Below are 23,595 nucleotides of genomic sequence, written 5' to 3'. Positions count from 1 at the left end.
TATTTTTTGTGTGAATAAGCAGAGAGACCCATGTTTACTATCTTGACTTCATAGTAGAAAAATCAGATATAACTACAATCATAGATAATATAAAAAGAACTGTTGTTCTTTTTACTGTTGTTCTTTACTGTTGTTCTTTGTACCTAAATAGGATAACGTTGCATAATGCTTCCATGAGCAAACTCACTTTGAGAAGGACTCCATTTCTGAAATAATAGTCTGAAATATGTTATATTTTTTTCCCATATAGTCTTTCTTGACAACCTATATGGACCACAATCTTACATTAGAATGCTGAAGCCTTAAAAGTATGGCTAAGTGCCACACACACATTTTGTGATCTAAAAATAGAGGCAAGGACCCCAGAAGCAATAGGAGCTGCTTGATCCTGTGATGTGATGAAGCAATAAATCACGTTCACATAGAAAAAAATGAAACTGTTAATGAAAAAATTTACACTGTGTACTACCCACCACATATCACCTGTAGGTTTGAGAACAACAAACTGCAAGATACTGGAAGAAAATGGAAAGCAATAAATCCATTCTTCATGTGTAAAACTTCTCCAAAAACAAATTACACACCTACATTGTAACCAGAAGACTCTACAATATCAAACTAAGCTGAGTGTTTCATTTATGTTTTTTTTTCTTTAGAGTGACTCCATAAAGTCACACAAGGACACTTTAACTCTATGTTTGTAGTTGTCAGTAGACAATGTGAGGAACTTTTTTTAAATTAAAGCACTGCTATTATCTCCACTTTTAAATATGGGAGGAAAAAGCAAATTTATCATACAATCTTCTTTCTGATTCCTCAAATATTTTGTATTGTTAACTGAGCTAGATAGACAGACAGATAGACAGACAGATTAGTACGACTGAATGGATTTCATAAGCACACAATCACTAGGCAAGAAGCTGGTCTAAACAAAAGTACAATAAGTACCTTTACAAAAGATCCAGGTTTTATTTATAGCCACTTCATAGATTCCATCCAGAGGACAAAGGGAAAAGTTATTAGCTTTTGCTAAATTACACTACATTCTGAAAATATCTTCACTCCAAACTGAAAAAAATATGTTCTGGAGAATCCCACTGTAGCAACCCCTTCATCAGTTGAACAACAACACAGGCAACGATCAGTCACAGATACAGTCAGTCACTTGTCCAGTGAAAGTAGACACCAATTAATAAAAATGACAATCTCCTCTTAGCTCTAGTTAAAGACAGCAGAGTGGGCAGCAGAGGAACTATAAAGAAAATGATGCCATTTCCACTTCTAAAAGATATTTAGCATAATGGGAAGCTCCCTTACCAATTATAAATAAATGTTAATATAGAAGATCCTGGGGAGGATCTTATCCCATACCTTTCATTGCTTTATTTTTTACCATTGTGAACATTCTCTGTCATTTGGAATTGTTATTTGAGTTATTCTTACTTGAAACACAGATAACCAGTTCCAAATTATCATATATTTTGGGAATATTATGTAAAGACCTAGCTTCTGGAAGGGGGAAGATGGAAGGAAAGAGAAGAAGAGGACTACCAACAACAAGATGTATGGACTCAATTACAGCACATCATTGGAAGTGAACCCTTGGAAGACCCAAGGGACTAAGTGGGAAAAAATCTCTCAATGTTGCTGCTAAGAATCAAGACAATGGCATGAAATAATATTTTATTATAGCCAATAAAAACCCCACACAAATGGTACACAATGATTACTTGTGGGGTATTCTTGTATTCATAATTAATTAACACCACACAGAATACTTGTATAGGATGGGCAGCTATAGAAATTGAATAATAAATAAAATACTGCAGGAAAAAAGAAACTATAGGAAGGAATGCAAGTCCTCAGCCTCTTCCCTACTCTGAATCCAATTTTAGAGCATATTATGTCATCTATAATTTACAGACCTAATCTCATTCTATTTACCTGCTTTCCAATAAATGCTTCTCAAAACACCCTTCCTTGTACAGCCAGATCTCTCTTCCTAAATCCATATTCCTTTTTCCCACTGTTGATTGCCAGGCCATTAATATTCTGCAAGTGAATCTGTTAAAGCTGCTGTTTATAGCTCAGTGCAAATAAAACCTATCTTCTGTTTGACTCCTTCAATGACCTAAAGTGTTAAATCATTCCCTTCAGTGAGGCATATGCCAGGGAAACCTCCAGCCAGTAAAGTATTGGCAACCTCCATGAAGGATCATTTCATGAGTGGGGGAATTTTTTTTTACCTGACTCTTACTAGAGTCCCCACTTCATTGACTTGACATGCTTTGCAACCGGGAGTATGGTAACAGTCTCATTATTTCAGCTGAGGAATATCTCTGTTAAATTAGGCAGAGAAAAGTAATTATCTACTTGTAAGAGATAAGAAAAAGGTTTATTTTACCAGAAACATAATCCCCTTGTGATCAAGATTCAGAATTATAAATGTTACAATGCAAGAGCCTGCATATCCTCTTTATGCATTGTGTAGTGGAAATGTGCACATCTAGTCATCTTGATGCACGACTAGCCCGCCAAAAGCTTAATCTGGGACTTTAAAATTAAAGAGTGCTAGAACTCTATTAAATCTCCCAGTCTATCTTTTCAGGCAGAATCTTATTTACCAGCTATCACAACCATTTTGCATGTCAGAATTTCAAAAATAATTCTATTGACAGCAGGAAAAACAACATGTGCCAAACACTCCGCACATATAAAGTGCATCTGCTTAGAATTGGCCAATTTAACAAGTAATTAACCTTTCTGTACATTCTCCACTTGGTTGATTGGAGATCAGCAAAGTGAGCCATTACTGTACCAGGGAAGAAATTGGACTGTGCTTCTTTTGCAACAGAAGCTCATCAGTCATATAAAGAATGTGAGAATATGCATCCCACACTGTGGAGTCCTTGGCCCTGCCTGAGCTTGCTTGTTTGCTTTTACAAACATTTTGTTGCCAGATTAAGTAACATCTTCAGTGTCAGAAGGGAGTGGGACTTGCTCTCTATTTATATACAATAACTTGCCCGGTCAGTATTGTTGTGGGTGTTGTTTTCTCCTTGGTAGTTCCTTTATTAGGCTGTTGTTTACTGTTTGATTTTTGTCTGACTTGCTATTTCCTTGATTAGGGTTTTGTTTACTGTTTGGCTGTTTGGTATTAATCCCTGTTTATCTAAGTGCCAATTGCTGATGAGGTGTTGTTCTGGGTGTTTTATTCCTTTCTTAGTTTTTTAGATATTTTTCTTTTGAATGGTATTTAAATGTTGTTCATCTCTATGCGCCTGTTGATGGTTGATTTGCCTGAGTGCCAGGCTTCTAGGAATGCCCTAGCATTATTGGGCCAGCAGTAGGCCTGTAATTTGCCACAGGGTGAACTCTGGGAGTTGGAGCCCACACACCTTAAAGCTCTCAAGGTTGAAAAACACTTCTCCACAATCACATCATCCAGCAGTTTCACTGCTTCCCAGACAGTGCTCAGCCAGAGTTTTTAAATGAGTTTTCCCTCACTAAAAGAGAAACAATGGTGTGGGGAAAATCAAGGAAGGTGGTAGGGCACTAAGGCCAACCCCATTGGGCAGATGGAAGAAATTATGCCTGGCTCAAGATGGGATTGGTGAGAATAATAGCAGGAGAGGAGAGTGGGTGGGATGATGTGGAAGGACTCAAAGACATGACTTTAAGGCAAGAGATCTTTCCTACTCTTTTCAAGACTCAAGGACTTATATTGGACAGGCAGAGTACACTTCAGAATTGGCAAATGAAATCGTACTTCTCAGGCCAAAGTAACTTCTGTTTCTCCCCAGTTACACAGAGGATTTTTCAGTATGAGTTCCTAATATCAAAAAATAACTTTTTTACCTCAGAGAAATAACTTGCAGATGTTATGTTATCCAACTTTAATGCTATAGTTAGAAAAATCAGAAAATCAGAAAAATCTAATCAGGATCATTATGTCTCCAGCTCTTATGAATATGGCAAAAATCTTGTCTGATTGATTTGAATAGAGTACTTAAATCAATGACTTGCAAGCACCCTTTATTTAAGAAAACTCTTCAAATAATATGGCCTAATTAATATGTTCTTTTTCTAGGCATAATCCACAAATGGCTGATGTATGCAAATGAAGAATACAGGTAAACCAATGTCTCAGTATGATTTTGTGGATACTTCATGTAATTCTATTGGCAGTTCAAAAATGGTTTGTCATGAATTTCCTCCAGGATGTTCAATGAACAAAAAAAGTTTATCGTGTAACTTGTACATGTTTTCACAAGGATAATTTCAATATTTTGAAATCAAACCAGACATGAAATATATTTCTCTTCTGAATCTTTAGCTTCTACTGTTCAGAGATAGCACTTGCAATTTATCTCCCATTTTCCCTCCTGCCGCATTCTATCCAACCATCAAATACCCCCCATTTCACCATTCCTCAACTCCCTGAAGAAGTTCCCAACATCTGTGCTCATGTTTTTTCAATGAGCAATATGGAAGATTACATTTGTATTGCCATGCAATATTTTTCTGGGAAAATGGTTTACAAAGTAAGCTTTTTAGGACCTGGACTCTTGGGAACGCACTATACTAATTTTCAGAAACAGAAATATGATTCAGTAGTGACACAAGTGTGCATAATGGATGGAGAAGGGATATTTAGAAAAAAAACTGAATATAACAGTTTATCAGTCAGAGTAGTTATTCTGTAGCCTGGAAAAGCAAGAATCATACTATCTCCATATTTTCTCTCCATTCTTCATCACCTCCTTCTAGTCAATTAAACAGATGTCAGATTTAAATAACTCCCCCTCTGTTACTCCAGTTAACTGATAACTGATTTCCCTGCCAACCAAAACTGTGCAACTAAGCTACCCAGTTGCTGCAGCAGATGGTCATCAGCATCTTCTTCAACAACTGGAGGTCAGAGGAAGGTTAGCCTTCCATCATCTGGCATCAGCACAAGGTCAGCTTGAAACAAACAGGAACAACAATTCAGGGGTGCACTTGTGATTTCTTAGCATTTGAAAGACTCCAACATAACTCTCCAGGGAAGGCTCTCATGCTGAGAAAGGTGGAAGAAAAGTAACGAAGAGGATGATGAGTAGCATGGTAAATGGACTGAATAACAGCAGCAAGGGGTGCACTACTGGAAGACTGGAAGTCCAGATTGGGGACAGATTATCCTGGAGAAGATATGTGCAGTCCATAAAGAGTTGATATTGACTTGATGGCACACAATCAATCAATCCTCCAAAACTGTTTCACTCACACCAAAAGTAGATTTAGATAATCTAGCATTATTCAGATGCCCTGGACATCAACTCCCAACTTGTTGAGATGGGTGGATATAGAAATCAAATAAACAAATAAATAAACTTGCATCAACCCCAAGGAGAAAGCTAGTAGCAAGAAATTGCGACCCAAAACATCTGGGAGGCATCATATTGTCTAGCAATGACTCAGGAGAAGTTGCTCTCTCTTGGTTCATCTGTCTTCTTTCATCCTGCACCCCTCCCCCCATACCATCTGGCATTACCTGGAAATAGCTGCTCTTGTTCAGCACCACTCCTGGGGGGAGGGAATCATAGTGTTCCCCATCTGGTGAATGGAGTGTGATACTGCACCTCTTCTAGCAGGCAAGGCAACACAATGCTGTGCTAACTACCTATTAAGTTTATGTCTCGTTTTTTTGGCATGAAACAAAACTATGTATATAAACTATGTCCAAATGCTGCATTGCAGTACTCCTGCCAGGTAGGACTAGTATGCCTTCAAACCTCAATGATATTTTTCAGTCAGAAAAAAAGATAAACCTAACGAAGAAGAAATAATCACATTTTGCTCAACAGGTGTTGGATCTGACTTTAATATACTGGGTGGCCTCAGACTATACTGCCCACTAGGGTACTGATTACACAAAGGCAGGAAACAGTTTACATCAGCAGTGGACAATTGTGGCCTCTTTACAACCTAGTACTTCAACTCCCAGAATTCTCTTTGGCTTAGGAATCTGTGAACTAAAGTCCACAGGTTGTAAAGGGGCCATAGTTGCCCATTATGTCTTTATGTCATCACAACCCACTCTTGACTACCTGTTACTTAACCCAGGCAATTGAAATATAATCCATAATTATTATTTTTAGTTTCATTTTATCTTAGCATGACAACAGCATGAATGTTATCAAAAGAGAAAGCAATGACCTAAACTATCTCTTTTTCTTTCCACCAGGCAGAAACATACATCTGTACTGCAGTGTTTTTTCCTCTTGTTCTACAATTAAATCCAGCTTCTGTGGTTTGTTAACCATGGTTTATAACTTGGTATGACATGTAAACCTAGATCACTGTGACTTGCTCAACAAATCAGAGTTTATCAACAAAAAGCTATTTATTTATATGCTGCCTTTGTTATTTTTATAAATAACACAAGGAAACGAATTTACCTAATACTCATTATTATTATTCCTACAACAACAACCCTGCAAGATGGATTGGACTGAGAGAGTGACTGATCCAAGGTCACCCACCCAGCTTTGGTGCCAGAAGTGGAACTAGAATCCACCATCTTCTTGTTTCTTCCCTGGTGCCTTAACCACTGATCACAATGGGACTTGGTGAGATCCTCAGATTGCCCTCTTCAAAGTTAATTGAGTCAACTTGGGGAGCAGATTTCAAACCTGACTCAATCATAAAATTCAATCTGTTAAGGAACAAGTTTCAGGATTCAACCATTTTAAAATGTTATTGTCCTCCCTTCATTAATTTAATCTTCAGCATGTACAGAACAATTGTTTATATAGGAGAGCATAAGCTCTTTGAGTGACAATACCTCTCCATCCAAGCGAGCTACAACAGATGCTGCTCTGCCTACAGAATAATTTGACAATCATCACCCCTACAAATATTTTTATTTCTCTAAATCACAATTTCAAGAGGGTCCTTTTATTTACACCTCTGATTTTATTATTGATTTTTCCTTATCTTTTTTTAACCCATTTATATACATTTCATTCTCAGCTTCATCTTTTCCTTCTGTCTATGAATCTTTGCTTTCATTCCAACACAGATGAAACCATTTAGCTTGAAAAGAATCTCATACAGGCATAATCCTAATTACACCTGTACTCTTCTCTAATAATAATAATAATAATAATAATAATAATAATAATAATAATAATAATAATAATAATTCCGAGTCTTGGTGAAAAATAGAATTCTCCTGCATTGAATTTCAAATCTTGAAATGTCCATATTTTTACTGAAGGTGCAGCAATCATTTCTGTAAGACAGAAACTGAAAAATGGAAACAAGTAAAATATTCTCAAATATCCATTGCCCATTTCAACAGAAGAACTCATTTTCTTACCTTCAGACCTGCTCCATCAATTTAACAAGAGGAAACAAATTTGTTTCTTCTTTGCATGCTTATAGGTAGCATACAAAAGTATTCTCTGTACTTTCTATTGAAATCAAAACTTATACTGAATAAAAAGCACAGTTTGATATCTCCATGGTGACTTCCCCTACACATGCAGTTTTAAAGAAAGTAAACATGTAGCTTATGGAAGAGATAGTGCAATGTTATCAAGAGAAATAAACCTTTTCTTTTCTCATCAGGCAGAAATACACACCTACACAGTCATGTTATATTTCCTTTTGTTCTAGGATTAAATCCAGTACACGATACCTTTGAAAAGCTAAATGTATCCTTGTTCGTGTGCAAATTCTATTTTTGGGTATTTCAAATGACAAACTGCTTAGAAATTGACCTAAATACCCCAACTTTTAGAATAACGAAAACTATGATGCCCATGTTCACTAAAGCACTCCCCATCCTCTTAATAATATCAATCAAGGAAGAGCAAGAAAAAGCTGGAATTCTTTTGCATTAATCATGCTGTTGTTAGCTGCAAAATCATGTCCAACCCATCATGACCCCATGGACAATGTTCCTCCAGGCCTTCCTGTCTTCTGCCATCTTCTGGAGTCCATTTAAGCTCACACCTACTGCTTCAGTGACTCCATCCAGCCAACTCATTCTCTGTCGTCCCCTTCTATTGACCTCAATCTTTCCCAGCATTAGGCTCTTCTCCAGTGAGTCCTTCCTTCTCATTAGGTGGCCAAAGTATTTGAGTTTCATCTTCAGGACCTGGCCTTCTAAAGAGCAGTCATCATAAAAAAATAATAAAGAGCATTAATCATAGTTGCACTTTATTGGCAAGAGTAAAGGAAAATAAATTGCATAAAGTAAACTTCTTTGGGTTTAAGTTCAGTTTAGGTTCAGCCTTTGCCTAAGCTGAATGAGGCACATGATAAAAAGAAGGACTCTAAACCAGCTTCTAGAATGCTGTTTAATTATTGTTAGCAATAATTAGCATAGGTTAGTTGGTCTGGCATAGGAATGCCAAATCTGCAAAAATTCAAATAACGTGTAGATGGCATCAGGGAGTTATTTCATATCTATCCCTTGACTGCCATCTAATGGTTTTAGGGCAATGTAGACATTTTTGTAGCCTAGAAGCAGTAGTTATAAATGTATATTAATAGGAGCAACAATAACAAAAAACAAAACAAAACAGTATTGCTTCACAAAACAATATACAATAAAATACAAATTCCAGAATAGCCATTTCCATAAAAGTTGCAGCAAACATTGTAACATCTTAAATGCTTTAATTTTAATATTGTTTAAGGTTTTGTTTATATCAACAGATGCAAGAAGAATGTTGTACGTGCGCGTGCACGCACACGCTCATACACACACACACACACACACACAGAGAGTTAAATGTGGGAGAATTAGAAGAGTGAAACAAAATGTAGGAAGGGTAGATTTTGAAAATTGCTATAGACAATGAACGCTGGCAAACCAACTGTTGGACCTGATAGATAATAAAAAGTTATGGCAGGCAAAACCTGTGATCCAAATCTGGAAATGTTCAATATCACTCCATTTAATTTTCTCACTTTATTATCAGTTGTCCTACACAATAAACTTTGATTTTCTTCAGCTCTGAAACTTATTGACCTACAACATGGAAACTACTTTTTTAAAAAAATCTTTGTTCCACTGTTCTTCTGTCTGCTTTTTCTCTGTATTTTCTTTCTTTTTTTTAAGTCCTTAAGTGTCATATTTCTGTTTCTACACAACCTTGTGCCAACCTTCCTACAGATCTGAGAGACCTGAGGAGAAAGTTGGGGCTTTGCCATTACATTGTTCTCGGTTATCTTCTCATTTTTCTTTTAGCCAATGAAACCATAAATCACCTAATAATTCAAATCTTCCTCTCAACACAAAAATAGCATTCTGAAGTCAAGAGTTTTGTTTTAAGAAACAAAGATCCTTTTATATCTTCTTTATTACTCTTTCTTCACAGCGCTGTTCCTTACAAGCTCAGGTAAGCATATGTGACACTTTCAGATGATCAAATCTGTGACTAATAAATCAGGATGCACCTGTGTTGTATTTATCTACACATAACTCCTTTCCTGGCACTTTCCCGCTCCACATATATGTTAGAACAAGCTAGAAAGCCACATTTAATTATAGCTTTCTGTTACATCCTAACCAGGATCTGTGATTATTTTTGAACAAATCAGTAACTCGTATTTCAGCATAAGGGCAATCAGCAGATAACAGATTGATCAGGCTAATGATTTCCCTATTGGAAAAAAAATGTGGCATTGGACAAACATGTGATTAACAGCCACCCCTTCAGTTCTTGATTAGATAATATTATGAATTCAGGCCTAAAAATATTGTCTGTATTATACCACTGCACACAAACTTCCCCTGTTGAATTTACTAGATATTTTTTGCATCCTTTGAAAACCAAAAATCTTAAAATTCTTAAGAGCTTAGCCTTGACACTATGAATAACAATTGTTCTGAAGAGTACAGAGTAATTACTTAAACCAGCAGCCCATTACTATTTTGTTCTTTTCTAAGTAACAAACTTCATTTAACCTGTCTTTTCTTCCAACAGTTTAATCACTCCCAGAACTTACAGCCTCATTTCCGTTTAGTGTAGACAGTTAAAGAAAATGTAGCATTTGTGTTGATTCAATTCTTTTAATCTAGGTTGACATATTGGCCTTTTTTTTTCCTTTCAGTAAAATTCTGTTTGTCTTTTAATATTTTGTTTCAGCTCTAACCAGCTTCTCCACCCCTCATAAAATGTTTACATACTCTCTTAAGTCTGTGTTTTGTGAATTTGATCAGTGAGTACTCCAGATATATCACGGATCCCCAAGGATGAACTTCTGCAAAACTGCATTACAACATTAACTTTGAATGCAATGATGTGTTAACTCACCAAACCTCTGAAGTGGAAGCATAATATTGCAACTATGTATAATTCTGAAAACATTATTCGTTATTTCCACTATCATTCGGAGGCAGGTATCACCATGAGTAAGAACGGATGACAATTGCTCTACTTACTAACACTGTTATAAAAACACCATCGGTGGTTTTCTCTAAATACTTGCAGGCAGAAGAAGAGGCTATAATGAGTGTACGTGCAACCAGGAGAATTGGATTATCTGCAACATCATCTTAAAATCAGCCTATGTAGTTAATAACCAACCTACAATGACAGCTAGTGGTTTCAATAGCTTAAGCCTTCATTAGGATTTATCCTCCGACAGACATGTGGTTTTTGTGGCATAGAGTTCTCTAAAATTCCTGTAATACATTTGTATTTCCTCCACCTACACATTCGTAAGAGCTGACACAGGTCAAAGCTAAGTTTGAGGTGGCAAAATCAAAATTGTACTTCCTGATGGGCCTTGCTTTAACTAGAGGTTTCTGAATAAAATATTTGAGTTTAGATAGGCCATGACAATGGCTGCTTGTGCACATTACATGAAGTGCAAAGTGAGCCAAAGTCTGGGTTCATACATCTCTCGGTGGGATGGGAACCCAGAGTTCTACTTTCATCAACAACCAAATGCACAAGTATGATGATTCATGTGACTGAATCATTAAAAAGGCAATTGAGGAATTTTTAAATGAAGTTAAAGGCTAGGTTTCACATTGTGCTAAGTCATAAGTCATAGTTTAGAAACCTCATACTAAACCACAATTGAATAAAGCACATCATGGCTTGGTCTGAGGTACAAACGCAGCCAATGCGTGGAGATGTAAAAGCAGTATCTGAACTGCAATGTTTCAAAGGGAAATATGGATATGGAAAAACTTTAGTCTCCCAGCAATCAAAGTGCTACAGCCCAGGCAGGTGCTTCATTTTGCTGAGGATGATGTTTTAGTGGCACTAGCAACAATCTGAAGAATTATTTCTGAAAAATATTGGGAGAAGATGGGAAGATGCAATACAAAAAAAGTATCAAATTTTACTGTTCCAAAGCAATGTTTTATCTTAAGTGCACATCTTCCTCATGTTTTCAATTTCATCTTGAAGCTAAACACAACTGTTTTCACACAACTCGTGGAGTTCCCAGATATCTGTGGGAAATGGAAAAAGCACCAGATGGGGAAGGCTGCTTTAGACCCTGTTCTTAAATTACTTGTCCTAAGAGAAGAAAACAGATATGTAAGGCAACAAGCTGTAACAAAATCTTCAAAATAGATCAAGCTGATATATTTACTCAAGTTGCATGCTATTCTGAGCAGTCATTTACACTTGTTCCAAAAGCCACTAGTAAGAAAATACTTCAACCACTAAAGTGGAAAAATGTGCCCTTGATGTTTTATTAAAAGGTTTTCTTTCTTTTCTTTCTTACTTTCTACCACTTACACCCTCCTATCTGTCTCCACAAACTGAGCAATAGAAGTAGTTTCACAATGTTGCTATAACCAGTTACCAGGTTTATCAAAGCAGAAAATAATTTTTAAAATCAGTAGTTGAAACACTTGGGTATTACGAAAATAACATATCCAACTTTACCTTGCTTATAAACCATCATCTTACTGAACCTCTGAACATAAATACCACCAGAATATAGAGTTTTAGAAATTATGTGATTTTGATAAAGTTTCATTAAAGTTTCATTAAAGTTTCATTACATTCATGGTAGTTTTGTCAAAAGTCATTTTAATAGGAATTTTTCTTTCTTTTTTGAATGTCCTCACAATGGCAATGGTAAATTCATATATATCTGAAGCATTTTAGTCCTGCAACAAAACGACTAAATTCTCTATAGCAGCCCAAGATTACTTAGAAACGGAATATAAAGCTAATGTAAATATTACGTTTCATAGTGTTGGCATGAATGTTGTACTCTATTCAAAGTACTATACTGATGATACAACAGAAGTCAATGCTATGATACTACTGCTTAAGGTTTTTCATTTTAAATTCCTTTTTAGAAGAATGCCTTCTCAAATTATTTACATATTAGAAGAGATGTTGATGAATTATTGACCCAAATAACTATTTCATCATACAAAACTGATTTGAAGAAGAAGGTCTTCAGATACCATTTAATGCCAAAACTAAAGCATCAGCTGATTGGAACAGATTTCCAGCCTTTGCTAAGAATTTCCAGTTCTCTAAAAGTTATCTAGCATATTGATCTGAAAGAAGCCCTTCAGCTAACTTTTAAATTCTTACTAATTTCAGTGCAGCAGTTTGAACTGGACCTAGAAAGGTTTAGAGTTTTTTTTAAAGGTATTAAAAGGCAGACAGATGAAATAAATATATATATATATTTTGGGGAAAGGGAATAATCTGGTCTACAAACTTTCTGGGCAATATTAGCATTCATCCAGCTACATTTTTTCAAGCTTCCAGGCTATCTTCAGAGACAGTTCCACTCGAAAATCCAGTGGCAGCTATCTATTCTTGAGATAAAGCACTGATATCTCATCTTACATATTAATTAAAATCCAAGATTTTGAGTAAGGAGGATCTTGTTAAAACCACTCCGGTATGCCACTGCCAACTGTACTTCTCAAACTGCAATGAATACAAGGTTACCCCAAGCTTTGTACTTGGTTCTTCATGGAAAGAACATCCCATCCAGAACTGCTTGTATCATATTCTCCAGATCAGCCAGTTTCCCAACCCACAAAACTTCTATTTTATGGATTATTTATTTTTCTTGTTTTTGTTTTGAAACTATAAATAAATTTTATGAAATTAAAGGGGGGAAATACAGTACATTGCAGAATCTGACAGAAAAGATATATAATGATATGTAGTTTATTAGGGAATGACTATTATCATAACTAGTTAAAAACAAATGTTTATTGGGAATTAAGGTAAGGGAATTAAGGTATATTTAAACCACTGAGGTGACACATTCAAATTAGTAAAAGGGAGGGAAACATGCTTTTTTTCTTGTGTAAAAGCTATATTAATCTAGAACCTATGGAAAGAATATGTGATGAAACTGTAAATCTGACAGATAAAGAATTAAAAGGTAGTAAGTATGAAGATACGGGAATAGGATAATATAGATTATTAAGAGGAAGGAGGGACATTGATATTTTTATTAGGTGAATACATATTGTTATTTTTATCTTTAAAATAAATATTAATGTTTAAGAAATATACTTGAAATAATTGAAATGAACTGAGAGGATGTTTAGATTGAGACTAATATCAGAGACCAAGAATAATTTGTTTGTTCTTTTCTTCTGTAAAAGTTGGAATGGAAAAGGTAATAATAGAATTAAGTTAAAATTGGATAAGATAGGAAGTTGAATGTAAAAAATAAATATATAACCATGTCATATAAAAGTGGTGACCCGGAATTATGTTTTCCACTGAAAAGAGTTTTTTTGTTTTGTAATCTATGTAAAAAACTGAATAAAACTTGTTTTTTTTTTTAAAAAAAAACTTCTATTTTAAAGTTTCAGCTGTTCATGCCCATTTTGGAACTGAATTCAACAGCACCTCAATATCAAAATCTAATTCTTTAGCTGGCCAATAGTTTCGTATAAATGAGAAATAGTATGCCTGTGATTGAGAATGCAGCTCTCAGCATTCCTCATCAATGGTCAAGTTGGTTGAGAATTCTAGTTCAGCAGTATCTAGAGGATCATGGGTTCCTGCTCCTTAATTTTAAAAGTAGTAGGAATAAGATAGAACTGAACAGGTTCCAAACGACAAAGAAGAAGGGACAGAACAAAAGTCTATGATTATTACTTCCTTAAACTGATCAGTTAGGAAAGACTGCAACCAGTGGTGGGATTCAGCCAGTTCACACCAGTTCAGGAGAACCAGTTGTTAACTTTCTGAGCAGTTTGGTGAACTGGTTGTTGGAAGAAATAATTAGGGCATAGAACCAGTTGTTAGATCATTTTAATTCCACCTGTGATGACCGGGGGGGGGGGAGAGATACAAAATAAACACAGTCACAAAAACCCAGCTCCAAATATCCTTGACGGAAAACAAAAAACTCCCACACAAGCAGTTTTCCCTCCAAGAAGGAGGAAAAAAACAACACAAACCAGGCAAGATAAGGGCTGGAGGACTTCCACAGATAACAAAACACACACTGGGAAGGATGCCAAACTCAGAGAGGAACCATAAACTAGAGATATTTTCATGTTTTGTTTCCAGCGCTTGCCCATATGCATGTCCGTCCTCTTATTCAGTTGTCATAGCTGCAGCCCATGAAGAGGATCAAGGCCCTCTCCTCCCGAGTAGACCACGTCTCTCCCTTATCCTCTGCTCCCTGCGTGCCCTAGGATGGATAGGGGATGGGCCTGGGTCCTCCTCTGACTGCTCAGCTGGTCTCTGCCCTTCCCCAGCCTCCTCCACAACCTCTGGAGCCACATTTCCACTCCCTGTCGGCTGTTCTTCTCCTTTAGAGTCAGTCTCCACCAGGGGCATGACACCACCACTGACTGCAACCAGTAACTATTGGGCCTTCTAAACCTAAGCTGGTGGCTAATGGGAGCAAAAGCTAATGCTGATTTCACTCAACCAAAAAGGTTATGTCCACTATAACAAAAGTCATTATCCAAACTGGCCAAAGCTATTTGCATACCATGCCCAAGTGCAATCAAAGCCTTCACAAAGCCATCCAAACACAATATCATTAAGAAGTTGCATAAATCTAGCAATTATAATAGTACTAATACTGGTGAGCTCCAGAGTGATATACATTTGTCCTCTTATTTCCTGAATATAGTAGTTCTTTGTGCACTGAAATTGAGACTCAGTTTGAGAGGTGTACTGATTAAGGGAATAAGCTAGAAACCAGGAGATAAGGGTTCTAGCCCCAGTTAGGCACAAAGCCCAACAGAGTGACCTTAGGCCAGTCACTTCCTCTCAGCCCTAGGACAGAGAAATGACAAACCACTTCTGAAAATCTTGCCAAGAAAAGGCAAGCAAGGATTCATCCAGGCAACCTCTGAGAATCAGACATGATTAATTGGAAGAAAAGAAATGTGCCTTTGATATGTGCATATAAATGATTGAGATTTCCAAATAATTCATAATGGTTAATCGTTATTTTTTTTATAAAATATCCACAATACACATATATTTTATTCAGTAAGGTTTGATCAATAAACAATAAAAGATTACTGAGAATTCTAGCAATCCCCCTCCCCAATTTTTTTTCATCAAATATAGGCTCGATGTTCAAACCTTTTACCACAAAACGCAGGCTTTGTTTGCAATGTAAAGAAAAACAGACCTGTGAAATAATCTTGTCTCATCAGTTCATCTGAAGACAAGAGATTAAAGTTCAGTCCCAAATGTATAACTTCAGATGTAATTCTCCCTTGATTATTGTGAGCAAGCAGCTTTATGATAACCATAGATTCTACAAAAGTATCTAAAAAACCAGAAGTATCAGAATTTGACACATTATACACCAGGTAGACTAAAAGTGTTTATGTCAAAAATAATACAGCTTCTACAGAACACAGACCCGTTAGAAACCATTTGATCAAGTTTCTTACATATTTCAGGTACTACAATGTATCTCAAGTACAATTCTTTAGGGAAAGACTGGATTGGCATTATTAAAACTTGAGTGCAGATACCACCTGCACAGCTCTGGCGTAAATTAATTTTCAAATTAGTTTGACCCTGCAAGTTAAATTTCAATCTTTTGGGTGGAAATCCCCCTTAAGGTAGTAGGAATTATTTCCTAATGCACTGATCTCTTTGAGTTTTTGAACTAGCTAAATCATTCTTTAAACAATAACCCAGAGGTGCTGATCTGCAAAATTATTGTAGCCAATCTCCATCTTACTTCATCCCAGTGACAAACTTGAAGTGTTGTGTCTATCTATTACTTGTTTAAGACTGCACCTCAAAATACCACAAGAGCATTTGCATTGCCCTTCTATCTGCTTTTTGGGAAGGCAGATTTTACAATGCTCCTACAGAGCACCTTCTCCACCCATGTGGTGAAAGGGAGAATAAGACCATCCATTATGTCTTCCTATGCTGCCTCTTACATAGGGATAATTGAGCTATGTGTATTTCCACATTTATAATACAATACCTAGGCAGGACCAAGGATGACACTTCAATCTTCTATGGGGTGGATCAGGAGGCAGGAATGTTAGGTAGCAGAGCCAGATATAGCACATGGCTGTGATGGAAAGCAGAGGACTGCTTCAAGTGGGATGAGTCTAATTAAAGTCATGTTAAAATATTTAGCACACCATTTTAGGCACATGCATTATTTTTTAATGTGTCTACAATTATCTTACTTTTTAATTTATTATGGTCTGTGGCCATGATAAGCTAAATATGTTTTTTGGATCATTGTGGTGTAAACCAACCTACTTCAAACTATACTTCCATTTCCTGAAACAAAACTAAAATAAAAAGCAACTCATTATTTAAAAAAAAAGCAGCTGAATAGAAGAAAAAGAAAGAACTTATGCTGATGTCTCAAAATCTTCTTAAATCTATTTCCACCATCCTCTTATAGTAGTACAGTATACAGTCAATTTTGTAACATCTAAGATTTAGATGTCAGAAGAAGTCCATTAACACGTTCTTTTTGTGTGTGTTGAGAAAAGGACTCCAAACTAAATTCCAGATAAGGTATAACAAATGCCCTGTGATTAAAAGAGATAATGCAGAGCTTGTAAATTACAGATGCAGTAGTTTCTCACATGTCACAATAAACCATGGCTTCATCATAATGTGTTGAATAAATCACAATTGGCTGCAATTGCATCATCTGACAACCACACAGGAAGGCTTAGCAAATGAGCAAAGTCGGTCATTGTAGTTTAAGGCACCTTTCATAGACTCAGTGAAATTTTCATTTTAAAAATTACATTGATTATAAGGCCATTCCAAAAAAAGTCTACTTCGTCTAGCCAATCAGCAGCCAGAGGTTTTAAAACATTTTTTTAAATTAAACATTTGAAGTAATCAGAAGGGTTTTCCATAACCCACTTCATTATTTTTTGTCCTCTTGACATTTCCCTTGTTTCTCCTTGACCACTAAGGAATTATATGGTTCAGCAAATAACTAGCCCAGGAGGACATGCCCCCATCTTATCTCCTTAATCTGTATGAGATCAAAGCCCTCCTTTGTTACCTCTGAAATTCAAATGGCATAAAGAAGACATAATGGTTATGGCTTCTCTTTTTCTCAGCCCCTTGTGTGAGTTCAGCTACTGACTCAGATAGAAAAGGCTAGATTTTTCCATGTACTTAGGAATTCCTTCCCCACCCCCAAAATATACAGTAGAGCTCTGTGTGCTGGATTCAGAAATCATTATTCAGTCCAGCTCTAAAGAAATATTGAGCTGCTGTTACAAACATTTCGCCACGAAGACTAAAGACCTGGAGGATTTCAGACGGCTTGTTGGAAATTGTAGCCAAGTGCCTGACCTCAGTTCTGGAATCAGTTAAGTGCACAGAAGCTCTTCTGTGGGCTTCTCCGAACTCAGTTGGGGAAATGAAACCTGCAAACTTAGCTTGACTCACATAGGAGAAAATCCAATTTAACATTTTGGAGGATTCAGAATAAACCTGCATAGGGTTGGGCTGCAGAGTTTGCAAGAGTTTTCCTGCTTTTAAAAAAGCAAGCTTCTCAGCAACTGGGAGAATGTTCCCCTTAGCAGATCAAGGTTGATAGAAATAAAAATCTGACAGTTGCCCTTGAACTGAGATCAATTCGAGCCCTTGAACTAAGATCAATTCAGGTCATTGCTATGAAATGCCACCATTTACTGACATATATACACACATACATTTTCGGAAGTTTTTTCAAAAAGGGCATCTTACAATCATGCAAGCTTTAAAAATAAAATAAAATACCTAGTGGTTTAATAGATAGCTCTTCCTCAACCAAACCATCTGACTTCATTATTTCTCAAATTATGTTTCCCACCTATGAGTTTTGGTCTTTCAAATCAACCCTGGTGACCACATGGTTGTCTATGTGGTTTTCCTGCCAATATTCCTGGCAATAAAAAAGTGCTTTTGCTAGTACTTTCTTCCTAGCACTGAGAGAGAATGACTGGCCCAGAGTGATCCAGCTGGTATTATTACTTCAGAGATGACAATAATTCAATCTCACAGCTCCCAGTCTAGTACACCAAACTGTCTTCCCAAATATGCCAGAATCTAAACAGGTGATTCACTGCCTTATCCTGCAAAGGAGACTATATACATGTATAAATAATAATGCAGCCTCAGAAGTTAGATGCTCAGCATTCCTGGATAACAAGCAGGTACCAATCCTATTGAGGATGCTCTGAATATTCCTTTCTGGGGTATTAAAGATACTGATTCGTTAATGGATCAAAGGGAAAGGACAGGAAAGAAAAGAGTAGAAAGACATGCAAAACTCAAAGACAAGCCACTTTGAGAAAGTAGCTGATCATTTAGAATGCTTAATTGCTACCCTTGAATCCACGTATGCACCCTAACATATGACAGCACTCCCTTCCTTGCTTTGCAAATATCCCTGCCCTATGGCTGTTAGATGAGAGTTGGTGTTATTCCAGATTAATCACTGTAGACAGGATGGGCACGATTTTGTGCAACTCTTCTACAGATGGCTCAATATTTAAATTCAAAAGAGACGCCGAGAAGGGAAGCAAAGGAGAGCGCCGGAGATTGGAGAGTTGGGGAAATAGCAAGGAAGCAAAGCAAGCAAAGCAAGCAAGCTGGGGGAGCCGGCTCCCCGACCGCCTTGGAAAGAAAGCGGAGGCGTCGAAAGTGGGGGAAGTGGCGGGGTGGGGGAGGGGAAGGAAGGGGACCGCCCACTTTGCTTACCCCGGCCGTAGGCGAAGTGCAAGCGCAGCGCCTTGCCTTGGCGCACCAGGTTGATGTGCAGGTAGGTGAACCACACGGCGAAGGTGAGCAGCACCAGCAGCAGCAGCAACTTGAATTGCTTCCGGATCTTCTTCACCGGGAACCACAGCATCCTCCAGGCAGCATGCCCGGGGGGGGGTCCTATCTACCCCCGGGGGGTTGAGCTGGGGCGCTCGAGCCGTCCTTCCCGCGGGAGGATGAATGGGAGAGAGGAAGGGAGGCGACAGACGCGAGGGGTCAGCCCCTAACCCGGCCTCCGCGTCGCCCCCTCGCCGCTCATTTTGTCCCGAAGGCAAAAGCACTAGGCTGTCTCCCCCGCCGGTCGCCGGCTGTGTTGGCCGGGTTACCTGCAACGCCGGCGGCGGCGGCAGCAGCAGCAGCAACTTTGGCGTCCCCGGACTGGCGCGCAAACTTCGTTTCGGCGCTGTCCAGCCGAAAGGGCTGCCGATCGGAGGAGGAGGAAAAGGAGGAGGAGGAAGGGGATGCTCCCGAGAGCTGCCTCCAGGGGATGAGGGAATGGGTGGGGGGTCTTAATGCTCTCCCCCCCAAAAAAGCTCGGCCGCCTCCAACCAACTCCGGGCGGGAAGGGACAAAGGCATCCAGGCAGCAGGAGACTCCCTCCGACCGCGAGCGACCGAGCGGCGCGGGAATGGACAGCTCGCTCCCTCGCCGACACCTCCGGTTACCTGAGGCTCTGTGCATGGGGAAAAGCAGCCCGGAATCCCCGCCCCGCAACCGGGCTAATAAGAATGTCGTCCTCGGCAGGCAATGAATGGAGGGGAGAGAAGCTGCCCAGAGAGTTTCTCCCCAGTCCCCCGGCTTTTAAGCCTCTTTCTCGAATTATTGCGGCTCCTCGGCCTGGCACTTTTACAGGCTTTTCGTGACGGATGCAAAGCCGGAGCTGCCGCGTTTCCTATTGCCGTCTTGCGCGCGCGGCTCCCAGCGATGCCCTGGCGGCATCATCGCCTCTTCGCCGTCGCTGCTCTCTGGCTTTGGGGCTCGAAGAGAGCAGCATCCTCACGCTGTGATGCAACCGAGCCTTGAAACGGGGCGGCCAGATGGGCAGCCCGACGGGACCCAATGGCAACCCCGTTTTGTTCGATCCGCCCAATCCTCTCGCTCAGGAGGCGGGTCAAAGGCGAGGTTCGGCTGTGAGCGGCGTTCATCTCCACGCCAACGTGCAAACATCCACCTGGGGAGCGGATTCCGTGCCTGCCTAGGCAAAGGAGGGGAATGATATATTTGGGGGGCGGGGGAGGGGAGGGCTGCCATCATTCTCTTGCAAACCTCCCAGGCCTTCCATCTACATCTTGAAAGAGAAATCTGGCTGCTCTAGCTTCGGGGAGAAAAAAAAAATCTTCCCTTTTTCTGTGTATTGTTCGTTTCAGATGCCACTTACAACCCTACTAGGGCGTCCCCTTCGTGAGGGATGGTATCTTCCCAGCAGATGCAAGCTGGTACTCTATGAGAAGGGAGCAAGATTTTTTCCAAGATGGTAAAAGTCTGAGGATGCTGGCGTCCTTCTTTGAGATGGCTGCAGGTGAAACTGTGGTTGGCTTCCCTGGTGGCAGAATGCCAGAAACGGATGTATCCCAACAGTAAAGAGTTCTGTTGTGGAGTTCAGCCATTGATTCTCTTGATATGGGCAAGTCAAATTCTCTGAAACCTGAGAGGTTTCAAGGATGCCCATCAGAGCTTCAATCTGCTTCTGAAAATCCTTCTGAATCATCAAGGAAATTGCTTTGCTACAGCTCTTCAGAAATTAATTTGCGATAATTGACTTCAATTATTGTTGGTTATTGCGTGCTGTAAAAAGTGGCATAGGCAAGAGTTGTTCTGAAATGTCTAATTTAGATTGCCCTCCCCATTCTGATTTCATAAATGCCGAGTAAGATCAGGGTCAGCTGAAAACTGTTGCAGTCAAGGTGTTCTCAGGAGGACCCCAGTAAATATTTTATGGTTTCTCCTCTGTCCTTGATATTGCCCTGCCTGTTTTGTAAGCAGCCATGGCTTTCTCTGGAGGCCAACTCAACATCTGTTGATTTGACAATGGATTTTAGCAAAGAATAGATTAGAATGGAATAACAAATGAACGCGGAGGAACTGTGACTACCTGTGTTAAAGCAAGGTTTTCTTCAAAGATGTCAGTTGCAAAAGAAAGTAAAAAGAGGCATTGGGATTGCTCTTCATTCTAGATGAAGGAATTTTCACAGATGGCCAACCGAAGCAAAGGAACTCAATTCCTATTTCACCTTTGTCTTTTCACACACACCCCAAATGATGATTTGAGTATCTTAGACTAAGAATGAACACAACAGGTAAGGAAGGAAGTCAAAAATTATGTGGTAAACACTCTTCTAGCTAGTTTGAATGGCTATGCCCCTATGTCCTGATGAAATGCACAATACAATATGGAAGAGACTGGTGGAAGAGCTCTAAGGAGATCTGTTCATTATCTTTGAGGAGATCTGGAGAATAAGGGAGATACCAGAGCACCGCAGAAGAACAAACTTGGCCCCCTTCTTCTAGAAATGAAGAAAGATGATCCCAGTAATTACCTATCAGTGAGCTAACATAATACCTGAGAAGGTGTTAAAGCAGATGATAACGCAGACTGTTTGTATGGAATTTGAAGACTTGCTATGTGTCATGTAAGACAAATCCTTCTCTGACAAGGTAATTCATTATTAGCAGGGGAATGCACTCTAGCTATCATCTGCCTTGATCTCAGCAAAGTTTTGACAAGGTTCCATGTAATATTCTCTTTGATGGACTGTAATGGTGTGGTTTGCATTGGCACTATAATAAGATAGGTCCACATCTGGCTAGCTAACCATGTTTAGAAAAATCACTGCTAGCTTTACATCAAGATGGCCAATCACAACCAGTGGGTCTCATCGTGTCATCCATGAGGCCATCGTGGGGCCAGAATTCTTCAGTGTTGTTATCAGTGATCTGGATTACAAGATTGATTGGTGGATGCCTATCAGATTTTTGGATAACAGGAATGTTTGGCTAATACTGAGGAAGACTGGTGAGCCTGTAATATAATTTGAACAGGTTGGAAGATTGGATTGAGAGAACAAAATTTCAGGGAGAATTTTAAGATATTATATTCAGGGGTGGGGGGAATATAGAGCACACATGGCTTGGAAACAGTACAATGAAGAAGGACTTGGGTGATAAACTGACAGTAAAAACAGCAGTGTGAGACAGCTTCTAGAATGGTTGTTGCAGTCATGAATAGCACCAGAAGAAATGCCGTACCAAAAAAAAAAAATACATAGTCCTTATTTTCTCTTCTGCATAACTGAGATCATATCTGGACTTTTGTGGACAACTCTGGCATCCCTTTTGGAGAAGGGGCAGTTTAGATCATGTTCAGAGGAGGGCAACAAGCTTAATACAGGGACTTGAGGACACAAGGACAGGCTGAAGGATCTTCAATCTGGAAAACATAAAACGGGGAGTCGTGATATTGGTGTTCAAATACATTAAAAGGTACCTTAAGGAAGATGGTCAAGAATCATTTTCCATTGCCATAGAAACAAGGACCAGAAATAATGGAAATAAGTTGCACCTACCTACACTTCATTTAAAAATAAGGAACATCTTGATGATAAGATCTGAGCTTCAGGGAGATAGTTTGCCTATGGAGACTCTTCTTCTCTAACCCTGGACGTTTTTGTGAGCTGACCTTTCAGATTTTATCCTCAGACCTGATAGACTAAGACAGGTAATATGGACTGGGGTTGTTAGGTTTTGTTTTGGTAAAAGTGTTTTCTTGGCAAGAGCTGATGGCCACCAAACCTGGGTGGTGAGCCAAAGAAGGATATTCTCGGGGGCAGGGGGACACCTTGTTGATATTGGTGAGACAGACTGATGAAAAGTGGTTGGTTTGAAATGTCTGGCAGGAGGTAGATACTGGTTGTGGAAGTTGCTGTAAGGGAAAGCTGGAAGCAGAAAGTACATGAGCAAAAATCACCCCCAGAACCAAGATGACCCCAAGAGAGATAGGGTTTTTTTTGCTTGGATAGAGTGGGACAGACTTAGGGAAAGAACACATGAGTCATTTGTGTTATGGTCACAGATGAAAGGGTTGACTTGGTGGGTATTATCAAATTCTGGCTCGACATGGGTGGGTTTTCTTTTGAGATGGGCTTACCTGGGTTTCTGGTGTGGTATCAACCAAGAAGTCAAGACGGAGGTGGGGGGAGTGGCTATGGTTATCCAAGATTCTCTGTGGGGTTTCAGGGACCCTGGTCTGAAGATTAATGGATGTGAGACCCTGCTTGTTAGGTTGGGCTCTAGGGTTTCACTGATATTGTTGCTATTATGCTTGTTTCTCTGCTGATACCAATCTACCTATCTTAGCATCTCC

The 23,595-nt window shown here is 38.9% G+C and overlaps 2 protein-coding genes across 4 annotated transcripts in view; one reads left to right on the top strand and one right to left on the bottom strand.

The window, feature by feature from the left end:
• B4GALNT4 (beta-1,4-N-acetyl-galactosaminyltransferase 4) overlaps positions 1 to 20,356 on the bottom strand; it is a 193,978-nt gene extending 173,622 nt beyond the window's left edge. The window contains exon 1 of one of the 3 annotated variants that reach the window (XM_087919432.1): positions 19,176 to 20,356. In XM_087919432.1, coding sequence (XP_087775558.1) covers positions 19,176 to 19,326 — 151 coding nt within the window. In that variant the 5' untranslated portion in view covers positions 19,327 to 20,356. The remainder of the gene's footprint in view (positions 1 to 19,175) is intronic. The other 2 variants (XM_087919418.1, XM_026706455.2) reach the window with 2 other exon arrangements.
• The window catches only part of LOC113440202 (NACHT, LRR and PYD domains-containing protein 12), a 432,514-nt gene that overhangs the window by 211,903 nt on the left and 197,016 nt on the right, over positions 1 to 23,595 (top strand). The window lies entirely within an intron of this gene.

Source organism: Pseudonaja textilis, chromosome 1 (genome assembly GCF_049901715.1).
Source record: "Pseudonaja textilis isolate UNSWEBS1 chromosome 1, rPseTex1.2, whole genome shotgun sequence".
NCBI classification, from domain to species: domain Eukaryota; kingdom Metazoa; phylum Chordata; class Lepidosauria; order Squamata; family Elapidae; genus Pseudonaja; species Pseudonaja textilis.
Note: the sequence above shows the minus strand (reverse complement) of the source record. Positions and strands in the feature narration are given on the sequence as shown.